Below are 15589 nucleotides of genomic sequence, written 5' to 3'. Positions count from 1 at the left end.
TAGCAATGACACTATTCTCCTTAAGAAAAATGCTTTTTAACCACTTCTGGACCGGAAGGTTTTCCACATTAATGACCAGGCCATTTTTTGTGATTCGGCACTGCGTTACTTTAACTGACAACTGCGCAGTCGTGCGATATAATAAAATAAAAATAAACACAAATAAAATTGATGTCCTTTTTTTCCCCACAAATAGAGCTTTCTTTTGGTGGTATTTGATCACCTCTGCAATTTTTATTTTTTGTGCTATAAACAAAAAAATAGTGACAATTCTGAAAAAAACAATATTTTTTACTTTCTGCTATATAACATTCCCAATAAAAAATAAAATCTAATTTTTTCATAATTTTAGGCCAAAATTTATTCTGCTACATATTTTTGGTAAAAGAAATCCCTATAAGGGTATATTGATAGGTTTGTGCAAAAGTTATTCCGTCTACAAACTAGGGGAAATATTTTTATATTTTTTTTTAATATTCTTTTTTTTTTTACTAGTAATGGCGGTGATCAGCGAATTTTTAGAGGGACTGCGACAGATTGGACAACAAACTGACATTTTTGACACTTTTGGGGGGACCAGTGACATTACTACAGTAATCAGTGCTAAAAATATGCACTGTTACTGTACTAATGACACTGGCAGGGAAGGGGTTAACACCAGGGGCGATCAAAGGGTTAAATGTGTCCCTCGAGGGTGCTTTCTAACTGTGTGGGAGATGTACTAATGGAATAAATAGCAGGAACACAGGAGCCCTGTGTTCATTGCTGACAGAACAGTGGTCTGCCGTGTTTACAACAACAGACCGTTGTTCTGTCTCAACGGGGAGAGATCGTGGGTGCCTGGCGGCATTTGCGGCCACTGGGCCCGTAGATTAGCTTCCCCTGTGGCGAATGGGGCACGGTCCCCCGAAGCGACGTACAGTTACGTTGCTTCGCAGGACAGAGCCGACCTGCCGCAGTATATGTACTGCTGGCAGTCGGTTAGTGGTTAAAAACATAAAGTAAATTGACAATTTTGGTATAAAACATTTTATTAATAGATTTTGTTGAGTATAAAAGTAAACCCTTTGCAAAGGTATTAGTGAGAAGGACTTACTGCAATGTACCTCGTCGCTCCAGTCATCGCAGTCATTGTAGCCGTTACACGTCAGTTTCTTGGCTATGCAAATTCCATTGCTGCACAGAAAGCTTTCTTGGTCCCCGCACAGTGCTGAAACACAAAAATAAATAAAACATGAAGGTACTGAGCTCCAAATAATTATATAAATACATTTTCCTTTCATTAAAGCATAGTCCATCCAAAACTGATATATGTGTTTCATTTATCTCTTGGAAACTTTATTGGTGTTTGATTTTTTTGGGGTCTGCATACCTGCTGTGATCATTATAATGGACTCCGAGTCTCTCTGTTGATTTTTTATTATATTTTATACTGTGCAGAATGCAAAAGTAAGTTTGGTAACACCCCAAAGTAGGAAAGGCTACCACAACTCCGAGATGGAGGGACACAGAAAAATTATAGCAAGGGGATCTCCTCACAGTTGAATCCAAAGATAAGAGAGGCCAGTGTGCTTCAGTCCCCCAGACTCCCACTGTAAATAAAACTCCACATTTGGGTGGACATGTGTTGTGGAAATTGCATATTACATATTTCCTTATTAATAAAGTGGCTCACTGCATTCATATGTATAGCTTATACCTTTCTGATGTAAGGCTTGAGGAATGCAGTATGACCAAGCCCACCCTTCCCCCTTAAAAGGTGAAGTCACTGTCCAAACAATAGATAAGCGAGCCCTTTCTTCTCAGGATAAAGGGTGTTGGCTTGGGGGATGGTATGTTCCTTATACACAAGTTTAAATACCACTGCCCAAGCTGTTAAAGGCAGTCTCAGCCACAACATCCATGAAGTGTCTGGTCCTGATTCCATGTGCCATGTTGCACAATAGCAAATGGGACTCCATGGCGAGAAACATCTTTAGTTAATGTTTTGTATAGTAAAAGCACATTTATACACTGCAGAGGTCTGAGCTTCCTTGATTATACCGCAAAGTAACCTTGCTAGATAGACACAATCTAAACAACATGCAGCTGTAGTTCCAGCCAAGAGTGTGAACGCAAGGGTGGCTACGGCAGGGCTCCATGGGACCCTGTAAGGCAATGTAGCTACTGTAAAACAGGAAGCTAAGGACAGAGAATTAAAAAAATGAAATACTGAGAAATTACAAGACTGACAAAGAAGGCATGGGAAGCACTAAGGACATCACCTGTTTTTTACATAAGAGGGATTCACTAATACTTTAAACTTTTACATGTTCCTTTTTCATTCTAAAGACATATGTAACTGTTATTATTGGCACTGCATTTGTGAATACGTAAAATGGTAAAAAAAAATGTTTTTCAAGTATTTTGTAGTTCAACAATTTTATGCTTGTTTTGTGTGAAAATCCACTTGTGAAATACATTTTCTCTGGTCTCCTCAACAGCTGCAGCCATCTATGAATATGTGTCACCTGGAAGGGCTTATTACATCACTGCAACTTGAACAGCATAAGAACAATCACAATTCTCAAGCAAGTTGAATTATGTGTGAAAATATCAAGAATAGCAGATTGCCATCAATTTCAATGAGCATTTGCTTAGATCATCCTTTCGAAAAGTTTTTACCAGCGAAGAAACCTTGAAATAACTTTCAGGTCTCTTCAGGTCTATATCTACAGGTCATACTCACAAAGTCAATACATTGTAGATATAATAAAAAAGTAAGAGTAAAGAATGTGGTGCACCAAACCTCTTTGGCACCCAGAGCAGATTATTTATAACACCCCTTCTCTACATGGCAAAATTAATTTTCACTAACAGACATAGGGGTTGATTTAATAAAATTGGACAGTGCAAAATCTGGTGCAAATCTGCAAAGAAACCAATCAGCTTCCAGGTTTCCTTAGCAATGCTTAATTGAACAAGCTGAAGTGCATCAGATTTTGCACTCTCCAGTTTTAGTAAATCAACATTATAGAATTAAACTATTAATTATTACGGCCAGTAAAGGAACGCCAGGAGCGAAAATTTTAGTGTCCTTTTACAATCGAGGTAAGTAGAGAGCTTCCCAATTACATTGTTGGTCAATGAAAAATATCTGTATACATTGGGGTCTTAATATAGTGCTCCCTGCTATTGGTGTTTAGTTTAAGACGTGTCCCCTTACATTGGTGGTCAGTAGGAGAGATGCTCCCTTAAATTGTTGATCAATAGAAGAGGTGACTCCATAGATCAGTGATCAGTGCATGACAAATCCCTTACACTGGTGATCTGTGTAAAGAATGCTTCCTTAAATTTATTGTCACTGGTCCCACACCACTGCTTCTGGTAAGTGAAGTTGGTGTTGTAATTATGCAGGCATCATAAGATGATTAATCAATTCATTATTATTCATTGCTTAATAAAACCCCATCAACCTCTGCAGGTACCCTAAGGTTTCAAAGAACAATGGTTAATATTATAAAGCATAATGCTTACTGGATTGCTATATATTTCCTGTGCAAGCATCTTTCTAATTCTTCGTCAACACCAGTGTACACTGTGAGTGTGTATAGGTGTCTACTTGTATATATACAGGACTAGAATGCAATATTGTGTGAGTGATTATAATACTCAGATTATTACTGTGTACTCAAGTTGTCCTATTAGTATTATTACATTTTCAGGTTTATTCTAAAATGTATTTAAAATAATATATTACAGTTCATAATTTTCAACATCCATTTGACACCACATGAGGGAATAGTCCAAATATCATCACATTACTGCTATTGACTTACAGAACAGTGTTTTACAAAGGGAGAAGGATGTACATGGGGGAACAAAAACAAATCCAAAAGGTACAGAACCATACAACTAAGCAGTTGAATGTACAACTAATAAAAAAGAAAATAGATACAAATGTTAACAGGAATACTGTATTCCTTCATTCTGGACCTACATGCTTGCAATTACTTACATGTTCTTTTGCTATTGCCCTGCTCTTGTCAAAGCAGGATGCACTCAGTACAAGTGACAAACTTAGAATTTTGGCCACAATAAACTGTGGGACGTAGCTGACAGCAGTTCTATTATACAAATGAATGAAACGGAAGCTTTTTAAACTTATTTAAAACTAATTTTTATATTTAAAATGATAGTAAAGCTTTGCAGGTTTTTTTTTTTTTTAATAACAAAACATGTTATACTTACTCGCTTTGTGCAGTGGTTTTGCACACATCAGCCCCGATCCTCTTTATTTCAGGTCCTCTGCCACCACTTCCGGCTCCTACCCCTTGAGCAGAGCCTCCAGAGAAAGCTGCTTGCCCTGGGGGCAATGCTGTTGGCTCGCTCCCAAGCCACTGCTCTATGCGTCCATAAGACACATAGATCCGTCTATCGGCCCAATCACACCCTTTCTTCATTGGCTCACTGGCTGTGATTGACAACAGTGGGAGACAATGAGTCCTCATACAGCCGAGGCTATCGTGAACACTGGATCAGAGGGGGCTTAGGTAAGGATTGGGGGGGGGGGCACAGCACACCAAAGGTTTTATACCTTCATAGATAGAATCCTTGAAGGTAAAAAACATTCAGCCCTTAGAGTCGGTTCACACTAATCCGACTCAAAGTCTCCCCGACTTCGGGTGACTTTTAAGTCGCCCGTGCAGCGCAACTTCAGCGCGGCTTGCAAACGACTTCTCATAATAGAAGTCAATGCAAGTCGCTCCAACTTTGACAAAAAATAGTGCAGGAACCTTTTTCTAAGTCAGACCAACTTGAGTCGCTCTGATTAGAATGGTTCCATTGCACAGCATTGGGAGCTACTTGTCAAGCGACCAAGTCGCCTGACAAATCGGATTAGTGTGAACCGGCTCTTAGAACCACTTTAAATTTGAAGCATATTTTATGTATCAGTTATAGCATAATTAGTGGATAGAAACATTTGTTTAGATTCTTAACAGTCTTCTAACGCTTTGTGAGTGCCACTCTATAGGGGTACATTGGGTTTTTATGTAAAACTGTCTATAGATGGATCGAAATGCGGTTGGTTCAGTAGGGACCAGACAAAATTTTGATCCATCTATGGCCATTCCCTTTCTAAAGAAGTTGGTCTAATGACCAACTTCTCTCAAGACAGCTTGTTGAAAATGTTTCCTTTAATCAGCACTACAGCCAATCTATCCCCAAAGTCAGAATGCAATCCATCCTGCTCGTGTGGATGGGGGAATCCATTTTTTTGTTTCATCATCCAGCTGGCTGATCAAAAAACTGATCCATGTATCACCTGCCTTAGGTTTAGTAAACCTCCCTAAGCAATAGGGAGATTAGTGGATCCCACCATTACAACAGTGGTAGCAAGTCATTACTGAATCCTGGTGCAAGAAAACTCTTTTGTTGGTTTGTGCCTTAATTATGGAACTTCACATAAATTATATATATAATTTGTGTTGGACCATATAAAATATGAGCATATAAAATGCAGTGAGCATTTGACCATAACAATTTTTCAAATGTTAGTCTTCTTTAGTCCACTCTCTCAAGGTGGGTTATTGCTGTGGGTAACTGCAGACTGTATATAGCACTATATTAGTACAGCTGAACTTTGGGCACTCAAACCCCTATCCCCTTGCCCCTCATTACCAAACTAACTAATCACTGAGTTTGTCCAAAAAAACAAAAAGATTCAAAATGCCCATAATATTGAACCAAATTTGTAACTATGTGACACTCTAGGACTAGGTCAACAAGGGGCATGTATGGCAGATTTCATGTATTAGCAATGAGTAAATGGATAAAAGAGGCGTGGTAGGGGGGGAGAACTGTGCCCAGGGTTGGGCTTTAAATATTTTGAATATAGTCCTAACAGGGGCAAAATGTTGAACTCATCAGCAGGATCTGTCATTAAATAAAAAAAGAAAGAAACCATTAACAGGCAAAAAAGCCCGGAGGAGGGATAGCTCTCAAAGGAAACATAACTTGGCAAAGCATTTATTCCCTGGGGTCAACAATTCTTTGCAGTTTTAACTTGATACAATCTCTAGAAGCATTTTTTGGATGACATTTGGACATCTGTACAAACAGAAATCTCAGAATGCATGCAAACAAGAAGAAAAAAAATTGGATTCATAGTCTAGTCTATGCAGTATGATAGCTGTGTATTCTGGCAATTTTCCATTGATATGGCCTTATCTTGTTTAGTTATTTTTTTAAAGATGTTTCCCTGTCAATCAGTTACTCTGTTTTTGAAAGTTAAAATCCCTTTAGTCTTAAAAGTGAATCTATAGTGAAAACTTTTTATTTAAATAGGGAGGGGCTGAAGTTCTGTTTTATTGCTATCTGTGTTGCCATTCGGTAGATTTATCATCTCTATTTGTCCTGGTGACCACTGTCACCAAAGCAGAAAGTGATAGAAAATCCAAAATATTGCAGTTAACTAAGGGTTTATGCTCTTTGCTCATCTTCACAACTCTTTATTTACAGTTCACTCAATCATTAAAAACACAGGATCAAGGAAAGAACCACAGTATTTTCAGACATGTTTCTTCATGTTTAACATTATGCCTCACTGTATACATTTTTCTTAAAACGGAGTTCCACTCAAAAGTGGAATTTATGCTTTAAGATCTCCTGACCCCCTGACATGCCACATTTGGCATGGGGGGTCGGGGGGCGGGCACCTAGTTTTGATAGGCGGCTTGAGAGGAAATTCTCCTCTACTCCTCCCTCCCTGCAATCTTCTGGGACATTTTACTGGTCCCAGAAGATTGCCTGTCCACTGAGGATGTGCAGCACGACTCGCACATGAACAGTGCGCACCCGGCTGTGAAGTCACAAGCTGTCACAGCCGGGTGCCCACAGTAGTGATGCTGGCACTGCGGGAAGAAGAGGGAGAGAACCGGGGCTCCCGCCGGCCGCATCGCTGAACCATGGGACAGGTGAGTGTGTGTTTATTAAAAGTCAGCAGCTACACCTTTTGTAGCTGCTGACTTTTAACAAACACAAAAACCAGCGGAACTACGCTTTAAGCATACTGTTTTTGGGGAATCTGTTGCATCGTTTCTTACCAGGAGATTCTGCCAGGAACAGAACTTCCTGTTGCAGGTTAACAATGGTAATTTGACGCCTAACAACTGCAAGCAGCATTGACAGCCTGCCGTATGCGTTCCTTCAGTTGGTCACTGGACTGCCTATCTGATAGACTTAATAGGCAACCTACATGGCTGGTTGTCAATGGCACTTCTAATTGTGACGCAGTGGCTTAGCATTGTTAGCCTACACCAGGAAGTGTTGTTACTAGCAGGATCTCCAGGAAAGGAGCTTTGTAACCAACTGCCGACAATCTGTTAGCTTAAAAAAACTGTATACAGTGGAGCATGATGCCGAGCATAATGAAAAATGGATTTGGGGTTTACATACACTTTAAGAACTATGAGCAATCTGCACAAATGTCAAACTTATTTTAAACAACCATACACTAAGCAATAACCAGTTCTGAAGATCTGTACTGTTGACTAAGAGGCTACAACAAAGTGATAAATGACCACTGTCGTATATAGCTCTGCCTTAGTATTGCCATGTCGACTGATAACAAACTCAAATATAACAACCAAATAGCACTGACAAATAGTTTTTCCATAAATCTCTTTAAATTGTTTAAACAAACAGAATGATGCTGAAATTGAGTTAGCATAGTCTGTACAATCGCTGCAGTTCAGCATATTTGGTTTCTTACTCCATTAAAGCATTCTACTTTATGGCATTATGAGCATTTATAACCCTCATATGTCTTAAGAAGTCCTTGACCTTTTACATAAACATACACTGTAATAAACCAGACTATACTGTACAGAATGCAATTCTTGGAACATGGATGGCTTGGCCTGCTTCGTTAAGTAGGTTCTCAGAGAGCACCCAGCAGTCCATAAAACTTAGAGATCTTTGCCAGACGAGTCAGTCCTCACTGTGGAGATTCATCCATGTTGCATTTAGCTTTTGCTACAGTGAGAAATTATAGTTAAATTTATTTTTTTAAGTCACAGATTAGACTGAAAGTTGACATTTGTCATTCTTAAGACCAAAGGTCCCTGATGGGCTGCCAAAAGTGGAATTGCAGATCTATACCAAGCCAAGTGCGCAGTATTTCCTTATAAAGGAATAAAAGCACAAACTGATTTTCCCTTTAAAATTAAAGATGTATTTATGAATGTCAAATACTCATCTTTTTTCTTTACTACTCCTTTGGTCCTCCATTCCTACTGGAATAAATCTTGAGTGGGTAGTCCACCAATAGCAGCACAGTTACATTGGAAAAACAAGGAATTTGTATATGCTTGACTTAGTGTATAAATTACTTTAGAGTTTACATGCACCTTTCTTGTACTACTTGCTCCTATGGCACTTAGTAAGAGTAGTGGTGTTGACTTGACACAACAGAAACTTGAGATAAGAATTAGCAAAAATAAAAGGCCAGTAAAATGCTTAATGGACATGGATATCGGCTCAAAAATGAAAGTGCTAGAGTTTCCAAGCAGTTCTCAACACAATCAATGGGTTGAATTAGAGAATCTATACAAAAGTCCAACAAAGTCCATAAGTAGGCTCACTTTAGTGGCAGCTCAGTGAACAAGCAAGAAGTAACTTGAGGGTAACTGTGGAGGAAGCACAAGTGCCATACTAAGTGCAGCATATATGGGATTTATAAAAATGACAAGAATGTTACTCACAAAGATAAAATCATCAAAGGCATGTAGCATATAGCACTGCAGATCATCCCTGTTAGTGGAGCGGTGGGTCAGAATGGCCTTCATGCCAATGCTTCCTGGAGCCGTGGGACGCACATGCGGCTAGTTGTGACGTCACTTCCTGGAAATGATCCTTCTTCAGGCCTAAGCAGTGCCATCTTGAGTAAGGGCTTATATAGAAAATGAGGCAGTCGCTAGGTCCTAAGGTCGGGCGGCTGCTCTGGGTGATGCAAAGTTTGTAATACAACCATGGGATTAATTGAAAAAGAATAAAGTGAAATAAAATGAAATAAAATAAAATTAGGTGCAGTATCAATTGGAATAGCAAATAATGCTACAAGTAGTATGTAAAAAATGCATATAAAAAATGCATACAAAAATATGCCACAGAAGGCAATTCTGACCCACCGCTCCACTGACAGGGATGATCTGCGGTACTATATGCTACATGCCTTTGATGATTTTATCTTTGAGAGTAACATTCTTGTCTTTTTTAATAAATTCCATTTATGCTGCACTTAGTATGGCACTTGTGCTTCCTCCACTGTAAAATGTTTAGGTTCAGTGTTACTTTTTTTCTAAGAACTGAGACTGGCATTCAATGAAGCCAGAAGGCCATTGTCAGCCCCTCCTTTGCTCGTCTCTAGGCCTTCTCCCAAGCCTCTCCCATTCTATGGAACTCCCTACCCCAATCTGCCTGACTTACTCTATCTACTTTTAGGGGATCCCTGAAAACCCCCCTCTTAAGAGAAGCCTATTGCTCCTCCCTCTAACAGCTATACTTTCACTTACTCCATCGGCTCATCCACCACATTTATTACCTTTTGTATCTCTTGACCCTCCCTTGTAGATTGTAAGCTCTATTGAGCAGTGCCCTCTGATTCCTTACAAATGTACTGTCTGCCCTCATGTTGTAACATGCTGCACAAATTTATCCTCCAAGGAAAAGGGAATGATCTGGCCTGTGCTGTCTAATGATGAAGGTCTGGGTTATGATGAAGGTCTGGTGGCTCCCGTTCATGTCAGAGAAATAAAGAGGGTCTCATGGTGTAGTATATAGGATTTTATTAAGTAAAAACAAATAGTAAAACTCACAATTGGGTAAGGTTAAATGTGCAGCCGCCGATGCGGTAAAGACTCCGATACTTCCGGTCTGGGCCGTAGACCGGAAGTGACGTCACCCGGCTCCTCCCAGAGCCACCAGAGGATTACCTAGCCACCACTATAGATAGAGGAGGCTGATTATACCTATGATACTGCTAGAGTCCAGAATAAGCAAGGGATTTACTAGTGACCCTACTAGAGCCCCATCTGTGGAGGAAGATCCGATTGCCCCAATCTGGTGATTTATATCACAAAAAACCTTTAAAGGTGTTTTTGGAGGTGAGCAGCCATTACACCTATTTGAAGATTAGCTCACTCTGGTGACACACCTGGAGAATCACGAGAGTCACCTCAATATTGTGAAGAGTCACGAGAGTCACTTTTTCGAAGCACCTCACTGCACTTTGTTTTGCACATGGACATTTTTATATTGACCATTATATTCACCCACATTTGAGTGCTGCTATTTATATATTCATTTGCATGTAATTTAAGCACTTTATTGCTTGTTTGGCCTTGTGGATGCATGAATTACCCATATTATTTTGGATATTATTGTATATTTCTGATGTATATTCCAGCAATTATAAATATTTGCACTTTTTACTACCTATTTTGCTATTTTGCACAATTTCAAGAATATTGTTATATGTATATGTTGATGCTCTAAGAAATTGTTCACTTCTCATATACTGTTTTTTTATTTATTTATTTCTACCACTTTCCGTTTATTTTGGGACATCTGCCCCACATTTATTTATGCTTTTTGGTATTTACACTATTTCAACACATTGTTAACTTATTACTTATTTATTACATTGAGTCTTCACTCATTGAGATATTAATGTGGAAACTTTACATTTGACTACTCCCTTCGATATTTTATTGATATTATATCACTCTGCCCAGTGAGAAATTGAGCGCAGATTCTTTCTTTATTCATTATACTGAGTACGTGGTGACACTACAAAATTGGCTGCTTATTTCGGTGTTTTATTTGTATACATTTGCCTAAATGATTCACACATCCACTTTAACCCCATACGTTTCATACCCCATTGGTAGCGCATTGGCCTACTTCTCAACACTCCTGCCAAAACATTTGATGCAGTAGAGAAGAACCTCTTATTTTTATTGTCTATGTCTAAGTAGAAAAAATTCCACCTTTGACAAGCATCACAAGAACACCCATTTTCTTCCTTCAATCTTCAGATTTCTCCTCACAAGTTGTCCCAGTAAAATTGCCAAGGGGACATAAAGAGAAAATAAATATCTCCAACAAAGACAAAGACAGCCAATACAGCAGTAGCAGCAGTGCAAAGCTATGTAAAATATACATCCTACCAGTTGGAGAGGCATGGACTTTAAAGACTTAAGCCCCGTACACACGCATCGAAAATTGGCAGGGAATTTTCGTCCAACGTCCAATCTGCCGATTTTCGGCTTGTTAGTATGATGCTTCCGACAACCGACTCCGACTTTTCAGCCGAAAAAAATCTGGTGTGCAGACTATAAAATTTTTGTTGCCCGTCAAAACACGGCCGATTTTTGTGCAGTCAGTATTGATTTCGACAGGGAAAAATCTTAGGAGCAAGACTGGGCATGCTCAGATAAGAAAGAACACAAAGAAAGCAAACCAACACATGACATCACTTCTGAAGTAGAATTTTTGTTGGGCGAGAAAATTCGTGTGCAGTCTAGGCACATTCCAACCAACAAAACACAACTCTGGACAAAAGACGGACGATCGGTCGGCCGATAATCGTTGCGTGTGTACGGGGCTTAAAGCTCTCAATGCAATGTAACAATAACTTTACCAAACACTGGGTCCTATAATCTGCCTGATGTTAGAACTTAGTATGAACCTACAGAAGAATTTAGGATTGGGACTGACTACCTTCCCCAAGTGATGACAGAACTAGGATTCCTAGGTCCTCTCTGTTGGGAGCTTACCTTGTAAGTACTGTATGTCCAAAGAAAAACCAACCAATTACTTTTTAATTTACTCAAATGACCAAAATTATATAAAATGAGTTGCAAATAAAGAAACAGTAACTCTTGTGCATTTGGGAATAAATGTATTATCAATGGCTCATGTTGGAACATAATTAACAAAAAAGAAACATAATGCATTGCCATAGTTTAATACAGGAAATACTTTTTTTGTAAAGTAGAATGCCATATGAAATTCCAGTGTGAATGAGAAATTACCTCTGTTTTTTTTTTTTTTTTTTGGTTTTTAATGGCAAAAACAAAAACCAATTACATGTGATTCAACTGAATATCAGAAAATGTATTGTTTTCTTATATTTATGGGATTTTGGCACATGCAGACGGAAGAATCAAATCATTTTTTCTCTGTTTTATCTCATTGTAAGGATGTGCAGGATCATTGAAAATGGAAAATTAAATCTCTGTCCAAAACTTTTTTTTAGCTTCATAAAATGGGGAAGGGTTAGATCTCTGTTTTTATTCTGTATGCCCTGCTCACCACTGTCACTGGGACAAAATGTGACGTCACATCCAAACTTGTTATCACTGGAACAGAAGGTGAGATGATATCACTTCCGATTATGTATCTGGGGCAAAAAATAATGGGAAATTTTGCCAGTAAAACATGTTTTGGCTAGAGATACAATTTAAGACAATTGTAAAAAAAAAAAAAAAAAAAAAAGTCAGCAAAAGAGAATTTATCTGATTAAATCATGGCAAAAAGTAAAACCAAGCTCCAGGCAGATGTAAATCCATAATTTAATCCTGTGATGTATTTATTTAAAATTATTCAAAATTTATATTTATACTTTATAATTATTAAGATAATGCATATTTATAATACAGCTAGCTAAGAGTGGTTGTAAGGGCTCAAGGTTTTTTACCTTCATGCATTCTATGCATGAAGGTAAATAAAACTCGGCTATGCAGAAGCCTCCTCAGCACCCCCAATACTTACCTGAGCTCCATCTCGATCCAGTAATGTGCACGACAGTCTCAGCTCTCCAGGGACTCTTCCTCCTCATTGGCTGAGACAGCAGTGGGAGCTATTGGCTACTGCTGCTGTCAATCGCAGCCAATGAGCCAATGAGGAAAGAGAGGGGCTGGGGATAAGTCACAGCTCTGTGTGTGAGTAGACACGAAGAGCAGTGGCTCGCCTGCAAGCCAGCTTGAATGCTCTCATAGCAAGCTGCTTGCTGTAGGGGGCACGTGGCAGGAGGAAGGGGCCAGGAGCTTCGGCAGGGAACCCCAGAAGAGGAGGATCGGGGCTGCTCTGTGCTATACCACTGCACAGAGCAGGTGAGTTTGACAAGTTTGCTAGTTTAAAAATATCACTTTAAGAAGCCATATATGTCTTGATTTTAGTCTGTTTAAAAGCATTCAGGAAGAAGAGGGATCAGCACACAGAGCCAATTGCTTTGAATGGAATTGTCAGCACGCTGAAGGGAAGTGAGGAATGACCTAACTAGTCTGCTGCTACTCCTTCACTGTCCAGACAAAGGCTGCAGTGGGGACATATTCTGTGTAGACATATTCTGTCAGTCTTCTGATTCAGACACTTCCTTCAGACAAAATAACAAGGTTAGTGACCTTACTTTCCTCAAAAGCATTTAAGCAATATGGCTGTGTCAAGAACCCAACCCCAGCTTCATGAATATACAGTACAACAATGGAGCATCACCACCCTAATGAGGTCATCACTCTTCTTATATTTTCTGTCAGCAAGGTCTGATAGATTGACAGCAGCGTGCAGTGTAGTGTTGCCTGCAGCGCACGCATTCTGCAAGGACAACAATGGTTCTCTATGTGCACTCTTCCCACCACAACACCCATATCATGCGCAGATTTTTTCTGCAACATATATGCAGTTTTCTGCATAAAAAAAAAAAAAGCTGACATGATATCAACACTGAGGTGTGAACATGGCGACATAACTGATATGCATGAAAACTGATCTCAACATGCATAAAACTCACTAAAACGCATATAATATGAAAGCTGATGTAAACTGATGTCTCTGCAAGTGAAGTCAACGCGGTTTTCCAAACAGTTTTCATGCACGTATGGTGTAAATGATAACAGTACGTTAAAAAAAAAAAAAAACTGATTCAGGCACCTAGCTATAATAATGTAATGGATGTTTTAAAGATACATAACATATCTATCTACATAAACCCCTGGTATTTAATATACGTTTGGAGATTTTTTTTTACTTTCTGCATATATATATATATATATATATATATATATATACAGTATATCTTAACTATACGCTAATGTACTTTTTGTTGTAAACTACACATTCAGCAGTAATGTATTGAATCTGGCTCTTGAATCATATTACATTATATCGGATATCACAATTTTCTTAAGTAAACAGCAAAGGCATACTTGGAACTAGTTCTGTACTCACAATGTCGTCCTTTCTCATGCTGTGGAGAAAAGCACACGCGGCTCAGGTTGCTATTTTCTGTTTTGTTCTGGAACTGGGAACATCTTAGGAACTCCGGCCAGGAAGAATTCACCATGTCTAGCACAGGTCCACAGCCATCTTGTGCCGCCTCACAAAATGATCGGCATGGTAGCAATGGTTGACTGGAGAGAAAAAGAAGAAAACAAAATTCTCAGCGTAGCCATCTGCAGTAAGAAACAGCATTGTTATTCAGTCAAATTAAATCTAATGTACTAATTACTAAATAACTGGAGCAACTTCCTAATGATCTAGTACTTTTGGTAATATAATGTAGATGAGCGAGTTTGGGGTGGAAGAGCTTGACTGGCCTGCACAGAGTCCTGACCTTAACCCAATAGAACACCTTTGGGATGTATTAGAGAGCAGACTGCGACAGGCCCTCTCTCCAACATCAGTTGATGACCATACAAAAGCACTTCTGGAAGAATGGTCAAATATTCCCATAGACACACTCCTAAACCTTGTGGACAGCCTTTCCAGAAGAGTGGAAACTGTTACAGCAAAGGGTGGGCCAACTCAATATTGAACCCTACGGACTAAGACTGGGATGCCATTAAAGTTCATGTGCGTGTAAAGGCAGGCGCCCCAATACTTTCGGCAATATAGTATTTATATATATATATATATATATATATATATATATATATATACATATCTTTTTTTTACATACGTGGTATTTCTTTAATAAGAGAACTGCTAACGATTGGGAAGGATTATACAGATGCATTTCATAAAATTTGAATATCATTAAAAAGTTAATTTATTTCAGTAATTCAGTTCAAAAAGTGAAACTCATATATTTTATATAGATACGTTACACACACAGTGATATATTTCAAGCATTTCTTTCTTTTAATTTTGATGGTTATGGCTTACAGCTAGTGAAAACCCAAAATTCAGTATTTCAGAAAATTAGAATACTACATAAGACCAATAAAATAAAAGGATATTTAATACAGAAACGTTGGCTTACTGAAAAGATTGTCCATGTACAGGCCATGTACATGTACAGTATAGTATGCAGAGGTGATAGCCACCAAAAAAGTCACCAGGTGTGGCAGCAAGATCCAGCAGAAGGGAGGGGTTGATCGAGGGTCAGTGGAAGCCTGGTCAGTGAGGAAGACACTTGCCTGCCTTCCCTCCCCTTACTTTGTTATGTGGTTTGCATGGGTTGTTTTATGTATTGTATTTCTTCTAGGTGGGTTACAGGTGCTACAGGGTGTTTGATCCTATAGTTTTTGCTGGTGGGTTTGGGGTT

General features: G+C 38.9%; 1 protein-coding gene across 1 annotated transcript in view; it reads right to left on the bottom strand.

The window, feature by feature from the left end:
* Window positions 1-15589, bottom strand: part of CORIN (corin, serine peptidase) — a gene marked incomplete at its 5' end in the record, with an annotated part of 372660 nt that overhangs the window by 134068 nt on the left and 223003 nt on the right. The window contains 2 exon segments of the mRNA XM_082265807.1: window positions 1097-1210; window positions 14272-14453. Coding sequence (XP_082121933.1) covers window positions 1097-1210; window positions 14272-14453 — 296 coding nt within the window.

This window comes from Pelophylax lessonae (assembly GCF_965119305.1).
Source record: "Pelophylax lessonae genome assembly, chromosome: 1".
Taxonomy (NCBI): domain Eukaryota; kingdom Metazoa; phylum Chordata; class Amphibia; order Anura; family Ranidae; genus Pelophylax; species Pelophylax lessonae.
This window is presented reverse-complemented; position numbering and strand designations above follow the sequence as displayed.